The sequence below is a fragment of the Triturus cristatus genome, chromosome 2_1 (assembly GCF_964204655.1).
Source record: "Triturus cristatus chromosome 2_1, aTriCri1.1, whole genome shotgun sequence".
Classification (NCBI taxonomy): Eukaryota; Metazoa; Chordata; class Amphibia; order Caudata; family Salamandridae; genus Triturus; species Triturus cristatus.
Window position 1 is genome coordinate 591,584,635 of NC_140581.1, and position 23,420 is coordinate 591,608,054.

At 42.6% G+C, this 23,420-nt stretch overlaps 1 protein-coding gene across 1 annotated transcript in view; it reads left to right on the plus strand.

The window, feature by feature from the left end:
- ARSK (arylsulfatase family member K) overlaps positions 1–23,420 on the plus strand; it is a 567,335-nt gene that overhangs the window by 49,342 nt on the left and 494,573 nt on the right. The window contains exon 2 of the mRNA XM_085632496.1: positions 2,633–2,762. Within this exon, the coding sequence (XP_085488622.1) occupies positions 2,633–2,762 (130 nt within the window). The remainder of the gene's footprint in view (positions 1–2,632; positions 2,763–23,420) is intronic.

Below are 23,420 nucleotides of genomic sequence, written 5' to 3' on the forward strand. Positions count from 1 at the left end.
GGTTTTAAGACCTTACCCCCATTATTTCCAATAGGAGGTTGTTGCAGTGCTTGTGAGAGGTTATGGGAAGTGCTGGACGTACAACTGCTTTTGGTCCTTTTTGGCTGTAGAAAGTATAGAAGGTGAATAGCAATGGGCTTACTCTTTTGGGGTAGATGCATGTCCCTCATTAAAGGACTTCTTAACCCCTCCTTGCTCCTACCGTCCCATTGGATTTTAGTTTATTAAATCTTAAAAAGAATAATTGAAATTTAAAATATTTTAAATTGATGAAATATTTAATTCAAAAGTAAGTTACTACTGCTGTAACGATTTTTATTTTGTTCTTCTTTAAAATAAATATATAAAAGTAGTCTACATTCATATTTAACATAAAAATATTGATACTATTTTTTACATTTAATAAACCTTTTGAATTTTCTAGATACATTACCATTGGGGGATCTCTACCTCAGTGGTGGGGAACACAGCCTATATGTTAAAAATCACTTGCACTAACTTTATTTTGAATAATAGAGTATTTTATCACTCTAATTATTGTGGGGCATTTTAGGAAAAAGGAGCAGAACCTACAAAACAGATACAAGTGGTCCCACTGCTGCCCCAGAAGCCAGCACAGTTGTTTGTAGTTGTTACATGCTATGTGTCAGTGCTTATGAGTACATGCTTTTCAGCTTTAGACTTGGGTACAACCTATATGCTCTGTAACCAATATATTCCTGTTTAAAACAAGAATATGGGAGTCAGGTATTGTATTGTGTAGCAATCTGAGTGCGACCCATGGATTCAGGATAAAATACCTGTGTCCTATGTACAATTTTAGCAAACATGACGGAAAATTAAAGCAAGAAGCCTTAAAGACACAGTTAATGTATGTATTTAAATAGGTAAAGTATACATGCAGATCATTCTCACACATAAAGAAATTAAATGCAACTACTTTATAATTCCATTAGGCTGTATAATTCTATTACCTATCATGTTTTCGCATCACAACTCGTCTATATAAATTGTAACTTCACGTGGTAAGGAATATTCCATTGAGAACTTTTATGTGGTTGCTCAAGGGCAAAAGTTTATCAAATTGGCAAAGCGTGAAGAGGCAAAAACCTGTCTGGAGTCATTTGTTCTATTTAATGGAGATGTGGCCATGTAGTATGTAGGAGGATACTGATTTGCCTAGAGAGCTGATGTAGTTCTGTAAGCACAAGCCCTGCATGATGAAACATTATAAGAACATTGTACATCTATAGTATAACCCCTGTAACCTGCATGGTGTATGCTTATCACACGTTATGGTTTTGACTTGGAATCATATGTGATAGGACTATACAGAAACGGAGATGTGTTTTTTGTGTCTGGGGGCTTGTGCTGAGATTCACGTATGTGGAAAAGAATGAAGCAGTAATGCATCTAGATTGCTTTTTCTTATATTTACATAGGGAAACATTCTAGCCATCTGGCTTGTGTGTTCTCCTTTTAGCATGAAGGGGAACTCATAGGAGTATAGGTAGTTTTCTGGCATAAGGGCAGAATGAGCACAGACAAAGGGCCACAACGATGAGGGATATTCCATCCGCCGCAATATAAATCCCATTATATCCTATGGGATTTATATTTCTGCGGACAGGATATCCTTCACTGTTGTGATGGAGTAACCCGTCCGCCAAGATCTAAATCGGGCCCAAAGTGCACAAATGGATATCAACATTCCAAATAGTATATAGTAGAAAGTATTCCAACATCTTCTGGATTTGTGTTATGCAAAAAACTATAACTCAAAAAATTCAGCTTTAAATAAGTGTATTGAATAGAAAATATTGATTCACTCTATAATTAGGATACTGTTGCAGCCAGCGTTCATGTTTTCTTGTGTTTTCAGTCTAGTTGTCCAGTATTTGAAAGCCATAGGGATATTTGTTATTCGTTTTAGAATAATATGATATATTCTAAAATACGATCCTTATTTTGACAAATACCCCAATCACAAGTGAACCCTATTGTGCCTGACATATATACTGGTTATGATGGTAAAATATTTTGCTATCTTTTAAACAAATGTAATGATGTATTTGATTTAGCAGTGACACTTTTTTAGTTTTATTTAGGCCTCACGTGCCCCTCCTCTATAAAATACCAAGCAACCCCCCACGCCCCCACCGGGCCCTGGCTCACCCTAGGTTTTTTTTTTTTTTAATAAAAGTGTGGGAGCATGTACTTAAAAAAATGAAATGGATTTGTGGATCCACAGTGGACGTGCTGTAAAATGTAAAAACAAAAATCTGTTTTAGGCTTGGGGAGAGGGGAGTGGAGGCGGTGAGGGAGGCTCAGGGATTCCCCACCAACAGTACTAACTACAGTCACTGCTTCCATCCCAGCAGGTGCTTGATGCAGTGTCAGGAGTGGCATCTTGCTTTATGAGACTGAAGACCATCAATGTTAGGAACAATGCAATTAAGAGCTCAGAGTGAAATAGCAGGGTTTACCTAATGTTGCCATTTATGTTCGAAGCAGAGAACTACTTCCTCTTTACCTATACTTTCAAATACCTCTGGACTTGTGGCTGCCAATTTGTAAATTGTCCAGAGTCCTTTTCACATTCTTTTAGTAATATTTTCTGTTTTTGTTGCAGGATGGAAGGTTGACAGTTTTTGCAGGAAACCACACAGTAGAGCTTCCTTTTGTCAACTTCATGAAAAGGCACGGTGCCACTTTTCTAAATGCCTACACCAACTCTCCGATTTGCTGCCCATCTCGAGCAGGTATGCTTACACCAGGTGTATGTTTATTTGTATTACTTCAAAGATCGTAGGTCAAAGACATAGTTCTGTTTTTGTGTGGTATTACTAGTATTTACAAGTGTATTTATAGTGCTTCTTGTATATGCAGAGCATTCTCAATATGCATCTCGATAATGTTTCTGTGCTACCAATGGTATAATAATAGGCTCATTTGTTGTTGGGTACAAAGTGGATACATGTCATAAATACAATTTGGTCCATTTTTATTGGACCCTCACTGTGGAAGAACCTTCCCCTTGAGTTCGGCAAGCCTCTTGTCATCTAAAAACTTACCTCTTTTGTTAACTGCTCTTTCTGCACCCTGCCGCCCATGTACTGCTGGTAGTGCAGAGTTTGTGCTTACCTGAACCTTGCCCTCTGCTGACCCAGAAACCTGAAGACTGGAATTGTAAGTTGTGTACTTACCTGCAATACTGTATTATTGTTTTCCTCCTATAGGTTAACATTAAAGACTGAAAATTGCACTGTGTCCACTTTTGAAACTGAAAAGTATTTTTAATTATAAATTATTTACCTATTTGTGAAGATCTTGGTCTTAAAATAAATCTTGAAAGAAGCTTATTTTTTAAAACAATTGGTGTGGATCTTCTTTTTGAGTCGTGTATCATTTATTGGTCATTGTGTGCACAACAAATGCCCTACACTCCTCTGTGTTAGGCTTAAGGATGCTCATCCACACTACCACAAATAGAGCACTATGGGTTTCCATTGAGCCCTGTAACTTCCGGGAAATCACTGGTCTCTGTGCACAATATAGCCACCTTGTGGTATACCACATAGAGAGCCAGCTTCCTATTGCAGTGTTGGGGTACAAGACTCAACATTTGTTGTACCACTAGATCAATAAGGGATTTCACAAGAGGAAATCCAATTTTGTCGTTAGTTAAAATATTTTTTTAATTTTTAATTTTTTCCAAATTTATTTAAACTAGTGTTAGGAACTTGGTTAAGTGCCCCACTGTTTAGAAATTGAAAATCTGTAAAGTAGTTAGGTCTTAGTGGTCCTTACCATTTTTTGTAAGTCTATAATAAGACCCCAATAACTTTAAAAACCATGACTGATAATTAGGGCTCCCGGTTTTGTGGTATTTATTTTATTGTCATTTCCGTGCTCATTGTATCTGTATTTACCCATATTTACTGTAGGTTTTGTGAAAAAATGAAGCTGAAATGTATATATTTCTAAATTTATTTAACCAGTTAATGTACACTCATGCCTGAACGCCTGCCAGGTTTCAATGATTCAAATACACTCAGATGATAAAATATGAACTTATGAGAAAACATGCCATTTTTAGGCTTCTTAGTTAAATTCCTTTTTTTTCAATCCCTTTTGCTGTTTAAGCCGCACAGCTATCGGACTTGCAGTCATGGTTGACAGCATTTAGAATCACTCAAAAACAACCAATTTCTGTTTTATCCACATTTAAAAATAAATACAGTAAATGGTTTTCTGTCTGTATTTATCTGTAAAAATCAGGAAAATCGGAAAATAGGGAGCCTTGCTGATAATGCAGGGACTTCCAAGGTGCACAACCTGGGCCCCTATTCACATCTGAGAGTGCCACAACTCAAGAATGGTGCAAAGCATGGAAAGTTGCCATGGGTGCTAAACCCACTAACACCCATATCCAGCAGTTGCTGGTAGAAAATGACAAGGCCCTGGCAAGTCAAACCTCCCCCAGTGGGGAAGAGTATGATACTTTCCTGGTAGTGGAGGAGGAAGACACTGACTCCATCACTACCCCATCAGATAGCAACACTGCTGGTAGGAGTGACCCTAGTAGTGTCCCATATGAGGTAGATACTAGAGATGCAGATCTCCAGAAACTGGCCTGGAGGCTAGCCCTAGAAGCCAAACTTTTGGCCATAGAACAAGAAAGAGCTGAAATGGGCCTAGGACCCATCTCTGGTGGCAGAACAATAATAAATAGGGAGCAAGTAGAATCTTTTGACTCTAAAATCCCAAAAGGGATTGTCCCTACATTCTTTGAGGGGAATTATATCACTAAATGGTTTATTGAATTTGAGAGGACTAGTCTTGGCAGACAGGTCCACAGGAAGCTGTGGAATGCTATAATGTGGGAAATGTACTAAGGGAATGCAGGGATAGACCCCTGACACTCAATGAGAAAGATGCTACATCCCACAACCACATGAAGGGCACCCTGATTGAGGGTTTTGGATTTAGTACTGTGCAGAATAGGATCAGATTCAGGGAGGCTAAAGACCTGGATACACTTTTCATGGAAAACACTAGAAGGTTGGTTAGATGGTTAAAGGGCTGTAAAATGTTATAATGAAGGAGCACTTTTTAAGTAATTGTCAACAGAGAAACTTAGGTCCACTTTCTCCTGAAGAATTGGGGAAGAAGGCAGACCACTGGGTCAAGACAAGGGTGACCAAAACTACCACTGGTGGTGAGACCACACTAAAGAGCCCAAAAATCCACCTCAAGGGAAAGAGGGTAATCCTAAACACAAAGAGTCTATTTCAGGCCCCTACAACTCTGCTCAGTAGGGTGGCCCAAGGAGTCTTCACAGCCAAAGGGTGGGTCCATAGGGGAAGAACTTGGATTCCAAGAAGGCCTGGTGTCATGCCTGTAAGTCATTTGGGCACTAAACTGGAGACCCTAGCTGAAAAAATAAGCAAAATGCCTATAGCCAACCTGCAGAAAATGCATTTGCTAATGTCCAGATGGGAGTCTAGGTGTGGTCTGACCATGTCACTGACCCCACGAAGGCAACTCTAGTCTTTGCGGGAGGAGTAGACTTATCCTGTGCTGCCTGGCCACCTAATATGCACAAAAAATAGAAATCACATCTCAGAACATCCAGTCAAACTGCATTTGGTTTCTGTCCAAAAACAAATTATATGAAGTACTTTCTGCCATAAAGCACTACCGTAAAGGGACTCTTATTGGGGTCTCCATCATTTGACCTTTCCTTCTTACACTTTAAAATCATGTGATTCCCTGCTCATGTCTGTCCCCTTTGTTAAGAAAAGCCAGAATTAGAGACAGGTATTTTCATATTATTACAGCAAAGATATGGAGCATGTTGAAACTTCAAGTTTTTTTTGTAAATAGCTTTTATTTGCATTTTGATCAAACAAAACAGAACACAGTGGAAGGTTGCAGGCACGCAGCATGCTAAACGATAACAAATCACATTGCAGTGATGTGACCAGTATAATGTGTCCAGTAAATAAATAATACAAAATTACAAAGGGGGATCTGGATGAGTGGCCCCACCAGGTCAATCATGTGCATGGAGGTTGTGCATGAGATCCTTGTTCCTTCCGAACAGCCTGGGACCACACTCACCCAACTTCGCAATCATACCCACCGGAAAGCTCAGGGCAGTCACAACCTCGCACTCAAAATCACTTGAAGAGGCTCCCCCAGAGTTGAGACTGTTCCCTGCATCGCAGCAGCTGTGGAGTGAACTCCCGATATGGGCTTATCCTCCTGAATTTGCCCATCAGGTTCCAACCTGGGGCAGGCTAACCGTACAGAATCCCAAGCGAGCAAGATCAGCACCTTCCAAGCTCCCCTTGCCTCTTCCCTTCAAATTGCCTCCCTCTCACACTCTGTCCATTTTACCAGTTCCAATCCCGAGTTATACACACATGGGCTGCGAGCCAAATCATAGGCAATTGCCTGCGGGCGAGAACCAATGGCAGGTCTGTAAATCTGCCCGCCAACTTCCGAGCTGCACCACTCTCATTCAGGGCCAGCAGACACACTTGTGAGTTGAGCTCCAGGACTCAATCAGTAGCTTGCAAACCATCTGAAGGGCTGTGGTCTGGTAGGGGAGCAGCATCAGGGAGGACCACACCATGTGGAAGAAATCCGCATCATCTGCACAGTATCTAGGACAGCTCAATGCTGCATCGGGACCATGGCACCTGGGGGGTGAAGTAGGACTTGTGTAGATAATATATCTGAATAAACTTGAAGTAAGCATTTCTAGGCACCCTGGGAAGCATCCCCAAGTCCTCCTCCCAGAGCAGACGGAGACTCGCCAGGTCCTACTGCACCCTATTTAACAGAGCTCTGTAAAGCAATGTGACTGCCCTCCTCTGGCCTGTGATGAGTAAGAGGTGATGCAGACATTCATGCTCTGGTGGTTCCTCAACTCTGTGGCCCCACCAGTTCCGTATTCCAAGTACAAGAGTCCCATGGAGCAAAAAATGCACCGCTGGGAGGTCATGTACCTCTTGGAACTCCAGGAAGGGGCTCTCCTCACCCCCACAAATAGATCACCCAGCATAGTAATCACTGCCACCGTCCACCTGTGGAGCCCTTACCATCGCCCCAGTCACTCCCAAAGTCGGGCAGCCAACAACTCGAGCTCACATTTATTTGGAAATTGGGTGCGCTTCCTCTGAAGTGCTCTAGTCCAAACAAAGCATGCCTTTCTTATCAGTACATTCATATTCTGTACCACGGAGGTGGGCGAGGGTTTCATCAAGACGCTAATCAATAGACAAGCCAAACTCATGAGGGCCCCCTCCATCCCAGAGCCTAGACCTCCAGCGAGCCGCCCAGCTGTGCCACCAAATAATAAAGTTTGATGTTTGGAGTTGGGCACAGCTGGGCCATGATCCGTGACTGACAGACAAAGGTACTGGAGCACCATGCGGCACCCCGAACTACCCCAGTATAACATCAGTAGGATACCTCCAGTTCTCGATAGAACTTCCATGGTAATTCCACTAACAGATAGAGAAATCGAGGCAGTTCTACTAATTTAGAAACAGCCACCCACTGATAGTGGTAGTGTGGTCCAAACGGCTACTGAGCGTCTGAGATCGGCCATCTCTTACCCGAAATTACCCTTGTACAGCAGGTCTGCGGTGCAGTAAATGGCTGCCCCCAAATATTGAATAGTCCTTGGTTCCCACTGCAGTGCCATGGGTGGTCGGGTTAGATCTGCGCCTCTCGTCGTCACCTCGGAAGGAGTAGACATATGACTTGTCCCATTTTACCTCCAGACCATATTGATGGTCGAAATCTGTGAAAGCTGTCAGAGTAGCTGCTTCCTCAGGATCTGCACAACGCTCTACAAGACCCACCTCCAGGCAGCTCCAACTCAGAAAGCTGTTATAGCGCTGAGTATTGGAATGGCCAGGTCAGGGGAAGGGTGTAGGTAGGGGACAGCGGGAAAGCAGATCTGAAAAGCAAAGGTTAATATAACACAAGAAACAACACACAATCTGGCTTGTTTGTAGCCTGGTTCATACGTTCCTTGCAATGTCACTGATAGATAGCAATTCACTTCCCTTCTGACATATTCAGTGTCAAAGTCAAAATATTCTTTATTCGGATTTGTGTAATCCATAAAAGAAATAAAATATTATGTTCATCACATAAAGAGTGCAAATAGTGATTGTGCAAAAAGTACATGATGCAAACTCAGGGCTACTCATTTAAAACATTAAGAGATACAACAATGCTTTGATTAAACATAAAAAAAACATTTAAAACAGGACGCGTTTTTTTCAAATATTACAGTTCATGTCCAGCTCATAATTCAGATCAAAAATATTTACTAATATTCATATCTGATATTATCCAAGTGAGCCAAAGAATTTCTTCTCTTAATTACACGCATGATAAAGATAAAACCAGTATAGCAGAGCACTTCATTCTCTAAGTTACATACAAAATGAAAAGCATCCTGATAAAACATAAATCTCTCAGATAAAAATGGAAGACGAAAAAGGCTTTTTTTAATGTCTCCGGTACAGACCATAGAACATCATAAGATGGACAGTTGACTGGATGGCTGTCCCATCACAGAAGCATTTAGGTACATTTTGTGACCAAGAATCCCCCTTTGGGAATGCCACAAGACGATGGAGAATGGCCAACTGTAATCTCGTTAAATAAAATCTCTGTTGGGGATTCATGACCATTATCAAGTACCACTGCACTCCCTGAGTAACTGGCCCTTGCATATATCTAGCCACAGTATGGTTTTGGGATTCTCTGTAGTCTCTATCTCTCATTCTATTATTGATTAACATAAATTTCATCTAATGTTTACTATGACGTGAAATGTTGGCAGGATTAGTTACAGATACTTCATCATGAAGCTCTTTTCATAGGCCATCAATATTTGTTAACCACGTAATCTTATTGTAATGTTCAAGCGTGAGGCAATCGTGTATAACATCCTTAGTAAATTTGTTCCAGATATTGTGTCAGCAGGTAAGCATGTTCCAGCAGATGGTAGCTTCACGATAGGGCATGTCCAGTTACCAAAAGATGCTACAGAACAGGGTACGGCCAAGAGCCTACATAAAAGAGTATTTATAGCTTTTCAATCAGTGATTGCAACCCATTTGCGGTTCTGGAAATCAGAAGTCCATCGTCTGCATATAATAGAACTAGAGTGGGTTGGGAGCTGGTTTTGGGAGAGTTTGCTTCTACCTTCTGTAGCATTTTACCCACCCCATTGATGTATAGCGAAAAAGGAGTGGGGCAGGACACAGCCTTGTCTAATGCTACTGGTGACCTTAAAGCCTGTGGTACATTCACCACCCGTCCCATATCTTAGCCGTGCTGTTAGTCAGGCATAAAGCTGGGATAAGTGTGAGATTATATCAGTCAGTGCACCCAACTCGGTCAGTGATTACTGTAATTTAGCATGTTTTACCATGTCAAAGGCACTGGTCAGGTCGGGGAAGCAGAGATAAATGTGTCCATTCTGGATATTTGTTAGCACCTGGTTACCCTGTACCCACACCTCCAACCTCTCCAGGATTATTCTTTCCATGATTTTTGCTGACGAATCCAGAAGGGATATTGTACGATAACACTTTGCCCCCCCTATATTCTCCTTTTAAAAAATGGGCACAATTATACTCTTTATCCAGGTGGCCGGGATATCCCCTTTTGCAGCTGCACTAAACATATATGTTAATATAGGGGCCCAAAGATTTATATTGGATTTAAAAACATCTATTGAGACCCTGTCAGGGCCAGGGGTTTTTCCATTTGCTGATTTTGCAATAGCAATAAGGACTTCCTCTAAGCTGACCAAAATTAGGGGGCTAAATAATTGGGTCTTTTTTTTCTCCCTGTGATATGTCTTCTTTTTGATTTTCTGTGTTAAAAATACTACCAAAATGGCTAAGCCAATCGGATTGAGAGACTGTAGACTCAACCCGAGGATTGTTTTCATCCTTAAGAAATGGGGAATTTATTGTTTGCCAGAAAAGGGTCTCATCTCTACACTCCTGTTGCCTGGACCAGTTTTGCCCATGTCTGTTCCTGCAGCTGCTTCTTCCTGTGGCCTTGCACTTGCTTATAGTGATGTCTTAATTTTATAACCTCCTTGCAATCCCTTGGGACTATCTGTAGAGCCTTTTTTAGGTTTCGGTTCGCCTGTGAACACTCTGGCCCTAATTTGGATGTCAGACCGAAAGCCTCCTTCCGACAACAGGTTTCAAATCCGACTGCCATATTGCAATTACGGCGGTCGGATTTGAAACTGGCTGGTCAATCTGACTGGCTTCCAACGGGCTCAAGGAGCCCATCGGCCAGTTGGAACCGCAACATAATCCCTTATGGACGGTGTTTCCGCCGTCGGGATTATGATGTTGGTTTCCGACAGGATTTTCACATCGGGCTTTCTGACATGCAAAGCCTGTTTTAAAGCAACTTTGGTGGCCTCTAGCAGGGCCCTCCTTCTTCCGCGGCCTCCGTTTGGGGGCCGTGACCCTGTAAATCCCTGCACTGTGTGGCAGGCACCATGAGGTGCCTGCAACATAGTGCACGGATTTACAGTGACTCCCATTTCTCTACGGGAGCCTGAGCTGCGGCCGGTTCCCGACCGACACACAAGCTCTCATAGGGCAATGGAAGTTTGTGACCGCACCATGTGCGGTCGCATCCTAATCACGGTTTCAGTCAACCGAACTGAGGTTGGTCGGTTCTGAAACTGAGGGGATGTTTGTCGGAGGCAACTCCGACTGACATACAAATTAGGGTCTGGGTGTCAAACCAGCCCAAGGGCTTTTTCTTAGTGCTCTTACAGTTTACTTTATGATTATCTGATATTGCTGTAGTATTTTTCTGAAAAGCGTCCACTAAACTTTCTGGGGCTGCCTCTGGTTCCATGCATACCATGAAGTCTTCTTGTTATTATTAATGACTCTGCCCAAAATAGCTGAGGCATTGACACCTGACTGTTTGAGGCTGATGCCATTCTTCCTTGCTACCTTGATATGGGGAGTCAACCTAGGTGCTTCATTTTGGTTAAATTCTACTTTTAAAATGAATGTTAGTGAAAAAGGGTCAGTAAGGTTTCAGGGAACTACAGAAAAGGAGCTCAGCATTTCTCAGCCATGTGTAGAGAGCAAAATATGGCCAATACACAAATTACACCCGTTCCCATAAAAGGTATGCAAGGGGGTGTGTTTAGTTCCACCTCGTAGCTCTAAAAGTTCTGTTATGTTTATGAATTACTTTGTTTAGGATATCTCCATATCTATAATGAGTCAAAAGATTCTGTGCATTCCCTAAAATATCATTGTATTCACATGCATTGGTCAGGGAATTTTTGCAAATGCTCAGATTAAAATCACCTGCCAATATGAGCATGCACTCATCGCTAATGTCCTTCGTGAAGGCTTTCAATTCCCTATTTAGTTCCTCCACGATTTGGTACTTTCAACTACCAAATATGTTATTATAAAAATGTATCAGCACAAAGAGCTGTTTAAAGCCTATCTGGAAGAGATCCAGTTGAAAATATATGGATTTTAGGTATGTTTTCTTTAGTTTTACCAGAACTGTAGTTGAAATTAGGATTGCCAGACCACCCTTAGCTCTCCCATATACTGATAGAATCGCAGGAGTAGTAATTGCCACAAAACCATCAACCAAAATCTTTTTTGGTTGCCATATTTCCTGCAAGCACAATAAATGCGCTGTGCTTATATGGTTTTGCCACTCCTTATTATCTAGTTTGTTTTTAATTATTGTGATAATCCAAGTCTTAACCACTAAATAATTGTTTTTTTCATTTGGCCTGTCGGCCTGATCTGTATTTATAGGTATTAACCCAATAGTCCCAAGGTCTCTTTGATTTTCTGTTAATTTTGTGAATCTTGCAGTCAGGCTTGCGCACTAAGATTTGAAAGGGGTGCATATCTAATGGTCAAAGTAAACCAATTTCCAAAGGCAGAGAGACCTAGTCTATTAACTGGTGGGTCGCCCATCTTGTTTCCCAGGTATGCCGTGGGTCAATAAAAGAAGCCTGGTGGCACTACGAGAATCCCCTCAGGGGCGGCTCTAGGCTCATGGTGGCCCTGTGCAGGGAGCGCAGGTAGGGGGCCCCGGAAGAGGGCGTCCGGGCATACTACATGTATGACACATTATGAGGACTAGCCACATATGGAAGGTTTATTTGAAGAGTGTTATAAAACTATAGGGTAGATCATGTGACTTGGCATACAAGGTCTGTTTTCTCAGTCCACTGAGAACAGTAGAGCCTGGAGAATAGTTCATGATCTATTTGGGAAGTGACCTTAGCAGGAAGAGAGTAAGCTACCTTGAAATCATGGCACACAGAGACCTGTCTCAGTACGTCACTAACTGATCCTGAAGACAGCCTACAGGTAACCAAAGACTCGTCCACTTTACCACATTGTCAAAAGACAAAATACAATGGGGCAGATTTATGAGCCCCTTGCGCCACTTTTGCGTCACTTTTCCCATGTTAAAAGTGACGCAAAAGTGGCGCAAGGGGCTCATAAATCTGCCCCAATATATTTAATTAAGGTTTCTTGTATAGTGCCATATTCCAGCAACCAGTTCTGCTCGCTTTCAGAGCACCTATTAAACAAGGATTAATTACAGTGAGTCTTAAGACTATGAAAAGGCACTAGAGGTTCACTGAAGCAAAATTAATGTGCAAGGAACATCCAGTCAGGAGACAACTTTCAAGCAGACGTACGAATCACTAGCACAGCGTACCAACGACCCCATGGGCCGTGGCATAAGCAAGGAAAATGGCCCCTTTGGCTGCTGCTCAGGAAGTAAAATATAGCAATTATCAGGGTTCAATGGGCCCCTGAGGGTTTTGGGTCTCAGTACCACTGTACTTGCTGAACCAATGGTAACTATGCCCCTAGTATGGACAGAGAAGGCTGCTTCACCAATTGCAAACTGAGGACTAGTTAAACTAGTTTTCTCTGCTAGTCACATGACAAGCTCTGGAATGTAATTAAAGAAATGATCAAGAAGCCAGTCTCCTACCAAGGTCTCTGCAAAAGGGCATTAGATTGAGTTAACATGGGTAGGCACTGCCATCCTATTCCAGGCGTCCATCCATAGGTGCTTGCATTTTATGTCTGCCTCAACACCATATAAACAGACATAACCAAATGCCAAGTACATTCGAACACTCGATGTTTTAAAAGATTTGTGCAGGCAGATCCACTCATTAGATCACAAGTATCAGCTTCATACTCTGTTTTCATGATTGGTGATAAGTAATTGTAATCATTTTAATGAATCCTTAACATTACGTCTAACACCTCGTACCCTGCTCTCCTCTTCCCCCCAATACGACCGTGCCTCCCAAGTTACACCTCCAAAAGTCAACATGCCTCCCCTCAGCCACAAGTAAACACCGCCCCTGCACTCCTGACTCACTCTTCCCTCAACATACAGCGCCGATCTGTACCACTCCCTACCCCTGGCGCACGGTGACCACCTCTCTGACCCGCGCCCTCTCAGAGATGAATCGTGAGAGAGAGGCTCTCTCTCACGATTCATCATGCCCTCCCTTCCCATGACCACCAGAATACCTCCAGCTCGCCACCTCACATGGCTTACCTCCACCCAGACCCAAAGCACACACCATCTACAAAAACATCCTCACCCAACCTTCCCCATGCCCCCGGCTCCTCACCCCCATGGGCTGGGATACATTCCTACGCCTGATCTGCCCTCCTCCCCAGGGCTCCCCACACCCTCGTCCAATGGCTCACCTTCCCTCGGGTTCACTCTGCAGTGGCACACGCTGACCTCCTCACTCCCCCTCCCCATGCCCTGACCCTCGGGCTGCTCACCTCGCAGCTGGCACCAAAGGTTGCACACTGGCATGCTATCCTCTGCAAGGCGGCCTTTCTTGCCCAGGGTCTCTAGGCGCGCCGGTGCATGGCCTCGGCCGGTCTCGGTGCTGCTCGCTGCACCCCCGGGCACGGGTGCTGCCACCCCTCCTGCCGCCAGTGATGCGTGGTGCTTCTGTAACCCCTTCGCTGCAGGACTCGCGGGCACTGCGCATGCGCGCGCATGCAAGCCTCCGGAGGTGCCAGATCTGGACTATTAAAACAAGCTCGATTCTCCTGGAAAAAAAGTTCTAAACAAGCACAAGACCTACCAGAAGAGCCCGAAACAAGGCCGACCCCACACAAAGACGAGACTGGGTTAGAAAGGAAAAGAGTATAAGAACAACCATTCAGCGTGCATCACATTGGATTTAGGACGCCTCAGTCGTTCATGCGCCAAATCCCTGCCAGGGGCAGCCACGAATATGTATTGTATCCAATTCCTCGTGGTGGCCCCTGGGGTTTGGTGGCCCTGTGCAGGTGCACAGCTTGCACATGCCTAAGGCCGCCCCTGATCCCCTCCTCATTTTGATCTTGGTGGTAATGTCTTCAATTTAGGTTACAAGCAAAGATGTTACTACCGCTGGTACCATGGTCAGTCTTCTGCGAATGGCCAACCCAGATTACCCTTCAGACTAATAATTTCCTGGAATAAAAACTTAGCATCACAAATGTGGTCCACCATCCAATGGGCAACCTTATTTTTTAAATCTGACCAATTTTAACTTATATGAGGTTCCAATTTTGGGACATCCTTCAATATTACAACATAGGGTGTTATGTCAGGGGGGAGATGTAAAGTATTATATTCAACATTAGACTGATCTACCTATATATGGGATAGCTATATATCACCGTGGATAGCTAAGTGCTTCGTTAGACTGATTCTGCCCTTATCCAAACAATATCAGACTCACAACTTGAAACGCTTGCAGACAGACGCTCACAATGACCAAAGTGAACGAATACCAAATGTAACCGGAAACCTTAGCTGAGAGCACTTTGCTCGAAATGCTGCCAAAGAAAGAATCAAGGGCGCACTCTGAAATAACCTTACCGGTCAGAGCACGGCCTGCTCTGCACTAGCACACCTTCAAGGTTTCTCCAAACCTTGATGCACGAGGATAAAGCAGAGGAAGCTGGCGGCAGAAGGGATCCAGGAAATAACCCTCTGCACAGGAGTGCGAACGGATGGCTGCACTAAAGGCCTCAACAACACTGCTGGGTAAAATCAGAAGGATCGGAGCAACCACACCATCACCATCAAGAGGCATAAGAATAGTGAGCATGGTTTTCATGGCGTGGTTGGTTTTAGGGAGAGCTGCCACACCCAAGATGGCATCCACTGGTGCTTCTGGGACATGCAGTCCAGAGTGACTATCCAGGCCTTTGCGGACAAGAAATGCTACGTAAAACATGTTATCATTATACAATACTGACAACAGTATGCAGTAAAAACACAAGGCCTCAAAATAAGTCTGAAAGAGCAGCATGACCACCAACGTGCAGCAGTAGCTGTCTCATGAGCCTTCCCACAAGGAACACCACCCACAAACAGCATCTTGGCACATGGCGGCAAGAACCTGCAGAATGATGTCACAGGGTGGCTGGGGCTGGCCCTAGACCTGCACCACCACAAATTTGACAGTACTCCCCCTTCCCAAGTGCAGGTTTTGAGGATTCTGGCGGTGGAAGCGTCATACCAATTGAGGAGCATGTATGTTCCTAGCTAGTTCCCAAGAGTCATTTTCAGGACCATAGCCTTTCCAGGACACCAAATACCATAGCAAAGTCCCCCTCATATTCCCACTCCCCCTGAACCAACATGGGAGCTGGGCATTCCGGACAGCGAGCTGAAGCTAACTTAAGGAGGGATGTATAAACCACTGGGGGTATGCGCAGGGAGATTTAACTTGCATGTAACTGGATTCACCTGATGGAATACTTCATAGGGGCCTATGAACTTGGGATGATTTTTTTTAATGTTTGAATGTAAAATGTTTAGTGGTAAAATGTCTAGTGGAGAGCCACACTTTGTCTTTAGGATGATACACTGGACCCGGCTATGATGTTTGTCATAATGGGTCTTGTATTTACTTTTTGCGGTTTCAAGATGATCGTGAAGACGTGTTTGCACCTGATGTATGTGAGTTAGTATGTCTTTGACTGCTGGTGTATTATGCATAGAGGCTGGCAGTGTCATGGGCAGGGTATTGGGAAGAGAACCATATAAACCAAAAAACGGAGTGGTATCTATCAAAGAATCATATGAGTTGTATGCTAATTCTGCCAACCTATTAAGATCCACTCAGGAATCATTGGCATCATTAGCATAACATCGCAGATATTGTTTTAAAGTCTGGTTCAGTCTTTCAGTTTGACCGTCCATCTGGGGATGGTGGCTGGTTGAAAATGTGGAAAAAATGTGTAAAGCTTTACACCACGTTTCCAAAATTATGCAGAAAACTGAGCACCTGGTCAGATAGGATAATTTTTGGTAAACCGTGAAGTTGGACGACATGTTGGAGGAGAAGTAAGGCCAATTGACTTGATGTTGGAAGTTTCTTACAAGCTATGAAATGTGCATATTTTGTTAAACTGTCCACCACCACCAGAATAACTGTATGTTGACGTACTCTAGGAAGCCCAGTAATAAAGTCCATGGTGATGTGTTCCCATGAATTGGTTGGAGTTGATAATGGTAGCAACAATCCATTTGGCTTACTGTGATCAGGTTCGCATCTTGCACAGACTTCACATTTGTGGATCATAAGTGTTACATCATGTTTCAGAGTAGGCCACCAACAATATCTATGCATCAATTTCACATTCTTTTAGGGACCAGGCTGCCCAGCAAGAGGATTGATGTGTAACCAATGAAAAGCTGTTTGTCTTAGTTCTTTAGTAGGTAAAAATACTCAAGATTCATACAATAGTAACCCTTGTACCATGCACCTTTTTACGATATGTTAAGTCATTCTGGCCAATCAGATATATGGAAATGATCTCAGCTGTTATCTAAAAACTCCTGTGCTGTAGTGAGACAGAGGATCTTCAAGGGAGCTATACAACAGTTACTCTTGAACCATGCACCTTTTTACGATATGTTAAGCCATTCTGGCCAATCAGTTATATGGAAATGATCTCAGATGTTATCTAAAAACTCCTAAGATGATGTAGTGAGACAGAGGATCTTAGAGGGAGCTGTTATAGATTGTGGCAATCCTGCTGTATGCATAACCAAAGAATCTTGCCTGGACAAAGCTTCTGCCTTTTGATTTTCAATTCCTGGCATATAAGTTACGATGAAGTCCAATTCGGCAAAAAACAGCAGCCATCTTAATAGTCTAGGGGTTAGTACAGGCTCTGAACCCATGTTTCTTAGATTTTTGTGATCTGTATATCCAGTCACTGTATGCTTAGCACCCAAGAGATAGTGCCGCCATTCTTTAAATGTGTCACAAATGAGCAACAATTCTTTCTAAGCAATGTTGTAATTTTGTTCCGCTTCATTGAGTTTTCATGACATGTAAGCCACTGGATGAAGTTGCCCTGTTTCGCTGTGTCGTTGAGAGAGAATGGCCCTTATTTTCCATGTTTGGATGTGCCAGAATTGGAGCTGAGGTAAAAGCTTTTTTGAGCATATTAATGCGATGTTTGCCTCTGTGTACCCTTCAAAAGCAACCTTTTTCACACAAACTTGGTAATGAGGGCCACAGTTTGCAGGAAGTGATTGATGAAACAGTAGTAACAATTTTCAGAAGCCAAGGCAACATTGTATCTCTCGAACAGATTTCGGTGTTGGCCACTCTGCTACTGCTTGTACTTTCCTTTATGCCATCTACATGCCTGTGGGCGCTAAATTCACACCTAAAAGTTCTACTTGCATCACATTGAATTTGCATTTACTCAATTTGCCATACAGCTGATATTTTCTTTATGCTCTCAACACTTTCGTCACATGTTCTTTGTCGATGGTTACAGTTTTGGAATAAATGAGGATGCCATCAATATAAACAATGACTAACAGATCCAAATACTCTCATAAAACATTGTTCAGAAAGAACTGAGATGCTGCTGGAGCGTTGCAGAGACCAAAAGGTATTACCAGATACTCAAGAAGGCCATAACATGTCTTAAAAGCTGTCTTCAACTCGTCCCCTTCACTCATGCGGACCAAGTGGTAAGCCCCTTGCAAGTCCAACTTTGTGTAAATCACAGCTGAATTAACCTGGTGTAACAAAACCAGAATGAGAGGCAAGGGTACTTATTCTTGATTGTAATTTTATTCAATGGTATATAATCTATGTATGTCCTCATGTCACCATTAGCTTTTGGGATGAAGAAGAGAGGAGACCATGAAAGGCGGATAAAGCCGTTGGCTAATTACTTGGTTGAAGTGTTGAAATTGTTGAAAGTGTTGATTCTCTTTTTTCGATAGCACATAAATCTGACAACTTGGTACACTAGTGCCAGGCAATAAATCGATTTGGCAGCCATAAAGCCTGTATGATGGCATGGTATTGGCTACTTTTTTACTGAACACATCAGTGAATTGATGATATCGAGGGTGCAAGTCTATTTCTTTTTCTTCTGCGGTAGCCCTGTAGCTGAGGACCTAGCACCATCTCTCCAGCCTTCTAATGGGCTCAGTGTGCCATATGATGCGGGGAAAGAAACTGAAGCGTTTGTGCTCACCAGTCAATGAGCGGGTTATGTAGGACCAACCAAGGCATCCCTAGAATAAAATCATATTGAGGAGCCTGAATGATATCGATTTGGATTTGTTCTTCATGTTTTTTCTTAGTCAGGTTTTTATAAGATATGTGAATCTTAATTGTTTGCATGCTTTCATGACCTCTAGACAACACACCGCCATCAACTGGTTGAATAACCTCTAGGATCCCTGTTTTCACACAAGGTATGTGTAAAGCGTGCGCGGTCTCCAAGTCCACAAAGTTTCCAGTAGCTCCTGAATCTACAAGGACTTGGATCATATGCCTCTATTTTTGCGAGGAGAGTTTAATGGTTAGCCGAAAATGTGCCATGTGGTTGGTGGCACAAGAATTTACTGAAGTGATTGCAATTGCACCCTTCCTTGCAACTTAGGTTTTCAAGTTTTCCGCCACTACTTAGAGACTTACGATACTCTTCTTGGAGGAAGGGCCATTAACAGTCTTTCGTTTTGGAGTCATAGGACATTCCTTAACAAAATTGGCTTCACAACCACAATACAAGTATTGTCCATTACGACGACTTGTTTCTTTTTCGTTCTTTGTTAAAGGTTGGCAGATCGTTCTAATTTCCATGGGTTCTGTCATTGTCTCAGAGGGGGTGCTTGGGTTCTGGGTCTTTCTGGGCTCCAACTCAATCGTTCGGGTCTCTTTGTATAACTTTTCCTCTCTGCTAATCTATGGTCTAAACGCAGTGTTAAATTAATCAGATTAGAGCGAAAGGTGGGTTGAGGGTCTAATTGTACAAGAGCGTCCTTTAAATCATCATTTAACCCCAGATAAAACAAGGCTGACCTTTTTTCTTCCTGCTATGAGGTTTCTACTACGAGACTATTGAAATGAGATAGATAGGTTATTAGATGCTTGTTTCCCTACTTTAATTCCAATAATTCTCGATACGCTGACAGAGTGGCTGTACGTCTGTCAAAGACCATCTCAAATTCTTCCACAAATTGTCCACAGTCATACAGGAGTGTACTGCCTTGTTGAACTGCCCAAGTAGCGGGATTACCTGACAAATAAGAAATGAGGAACACAATTCTAGATTGTGGTTCAGGGAAGGCGCTTGGCTGGCATGTGAAGTGTAACTTGACTTGTGTGAGCAAAATCTGTAATTTATCAGGGTTTCCCAAAACTCCCTCTGGTGCTGTTGAAGATTTTTGTGTAGGTACATTTACTGCTATGTTAGTACATGGAGATGGGCTGGAAAGATGGATTGGGATGGTGCTCATTTGACTGGGAATCCCTCCCAACTCCTGCTGTAATTGGCAGTGGGGGCTATCTTAAATACAAATTAAAAAAAGGGGGTAGTAAGAGGTTTCTCTTGTTTTTGGCCTTCTCTACATATACATTATTTCAAATAAATTAAAACTCAGTTTAGTATAGTACAAACTACTCTCCATGAAAGAAAAACAAAGACTTTTCTTATAAAACCCTCCCCCACCAGGGATTAACCCTTGGTATCATGCTTCATCATCAGTCCATCCCGTTCCACTGTGGAAAGGGCGTGCTGCGACCTACGGCTTAAGCTGAAGCACTTAATGTGGTAAATACAATTTAAAAGTGGTGTTGTTCTTGAAGGAAAAGGGGGTGAGGGTTGATGGTGTTCTACTAAAATTACCTGGCTAGTAGTTGTTCTTTACTTTATTCCAACCTCAAGTCGATATGGTTAAAAACAGGTAGGGGGGATTCTTTAGCATACAAGATTGATAATGAATCTGCTCTCTTAAATGGTCAACTTGTTTCGGGCCATGCCCCTAATTGGCTCTTCTTCAGGACTGTGGGAAATAGATTGGTTCCCTGGTACCACTCATGTCCGTCCACACTGGGTGCATACCCTTTGCATGCAGAGGAATAGGAACAAAATATATGCAGTTACTACCCTTTGGGCGTCATTTTTTTATAGTCTGTGGAAATATAAGCTGAATGTTAGGCGTACCAGCATATGGCCGTATACATATTTCAATCTTATGGTAATAACCAATTCTTATTTTCAAAGTGAGCACAGCTAGGTGAGAGAAAAAGTGATCACTCTAGCAAACTTGTGCAGTGAAACTATATAGTGCTATGCAATGAATATTTAAAATTAATGCTACACAAGGAAGGTTTAAAAACTTTTTGACATGCAGTATTCATACATAAGTGTACCATACAGATGATGCTACATTGATGCATCATGGTGCCTCCGGGGGGAGTGGGTGGCCTGTAGTCATACTCTATTGCGGCAAAGGAGAAAATGTAATGTAATGTAATGTAATGTAAAGGTGAATTTATACCGCGCGGCTACCACTCCAAGGAGTATCTTGGCGCTAGGTCAACCAGATGGAAAAGTTGAGGGGGGAAGACATAATTCACGCAGGCACCAAGACAATGTAATGTAAAGGTGAATTTATACCGCGCGGCTACCACTCCAAGGAGTAAAGCCGTAAAGAAAAAGGGGTATATGGAAAATGTCTTATTAAGCGGTTGCTGGAAACAAAGTTGAGTAGTTTTTCTAAACCCAAAGTCAGGGTCATCAAGCTTTTTTTAAAATAACTTTTGTCCTGGTAAGAAAGCTTAATGCGGGGACATGAAAAACGAAACAGTGAAAAAGGAAAAAGATGCTTTCGGGCTTCTCACAGATATTAAACTACATGGCCAGGCACTTACCACATCAAGGCAGACCCTCTGTCACTTCACCTACTCGTGACAAACCTGCGGGTACCGCATATTGACAATGTGGTGTCAGCCGAGAAAATACGTAGCTTTCTGGCGCATGGGGACATAACGTCCTTATGCTGCGGGGGTTTAGCCTCTAGACCATCAACCCAAAATGATGGAGACTCGGTGCCATTGGTGCGTCAGGCTCAATTCTATTGAGTCCCCACAAAGGGATGAAAAACCCCTGCTCTATTGTTGTTTAAGTTGTAATAGAGAAAAACAGGTGAGTTCGGAACAGTGTTGATTTTAAACTTGGACACGAAAAACAGAAGATTCCGTTATTGGGGATTTAGTTGTTTGAGAATGGTCATAAAATTGTGAAAAAATACAAAAGATATACATGATATAGAAGTGGGGACTGGGATAAGGTCATTTATTGCTTCAGGGATGCCCCATGGTGAGGTGCTATTGGTTGATCTAGTTTGGCCTCACGTTTCATTCTGTTGATTAGGTATTTATTATTGCCAAACTTAAATTAAATGATTATAATATTCTCAGCTTTTATGTCCATGAGAGTGTTCTTTGGAAATAGGTGAGAGAGTGTCTATTTGATGAATTGACCTCATGGGATATTCTCATTCAGGCCCTGGGTGTGTATTTTGAGTTTAAACACCCATCTTTGTTCCCTTTCCAGGAGACTGGGCTCTGAGTTCATTGTGACCCTTATGTGTTCAATGATTACCCATTTGTAGTCTTGTACTGTGGGTTTCTTTTCTATGTAGTGGGCTGACATTTTTGTGGTGGCATGACCACACCGCAGATTGCTTCAATGCTTGCAAGTTCTAGTTTTTACTTTCTAGGTTGTTATACCCACATAGTGCAGATTACAGGGGCATGTTATCAAATACACTACTCTGTGTGTGTTGCAGTTGGTTAGGTTTCTCAACTCCCATGTCATTTTGTTGTTAAAAACCACAGTTTTGGTGCATTGCGTCAGATTACAGACACTACAGGTGGCCCATGATTGACGTTGAGGAACTCTGGGTGTTTATTGGAACTTCCTGTGTTCTGTGTGGGCGTGTGTGTACCAGCATGTCTTTCAGGCTTTTCCCATGTTTGGGAGAGAACATAGGTTGTGGTATACATAGGGATCCACTATTCAGACACATTGCGCATCTGCCGAAACCACAGCAAAGGCTGTTCCTTCTCCTACCTCACCACCAAGTCCTGCAGCGGCCTTCCCCTCCACCTCCGAACATCACCATCGCTGGCGGAATTCAGGAAGAGACTCAAGACCTGACTTTTCAACTGAGCCCTGCAACCAAGCTCTTGGATACACTTACGGATGATTAGCAGTGCTATACAAATACTGTTTGATTTATTGATTGATTGATTGATTGTATAGTGTGGTATGCCCTGTCATTGTATGGCATGTTATGGTATGGCCTGTCATTGTATAGCATGGTATTGCCTGTCATTGTATAGTATGCAATGGAATGGTATGGTATGGCCCGTCATTGTATAATATGGTATGGCTTGCCATTGTATAGTAAAGTAAGGTATGGTCTGTTGTTGTATGGTATATTATGGTATGCCCTATTATTGTACAGTATTGTATGGCCTGTCATTGTTTGGTATAGTATGACCTATCTTTGTATGGTAGGGTACTGGCTGTCATGGTATGGTATGGTGTATCCTGTCATTGTATAATAGTATGGTATGGCCTGTTATTGTATAGTATAGTAAGGGGATATCATTGTGTAGTATAGTATGGGATACAAGACACTTCATTGTATAGTTTGGTAAAGCTGGTCAATTTATAGAATACTATGGTATGGCCTGTCACTGTATGATACAGTATGATATGGCCTGTCATTGTATAGTGTTGTATGGTATGGTCTGATCTGTCATGGTATGGCCTGTCATTATAGAGTCCAGTGTGGGTTAGTATGGCCTGTCATTATATAGTATAGTATGTTATGGGCTGTCAATATATGGAATGAATATGTGCAGGAAAGTTCTCTTTTTTACATGGTGACCCTCACATTTTGCCCTAGTACTGATGCTTTTTGACTAAAGGTGCACTGGGTCCCTACTAACCAGACCCCCTTTGCCA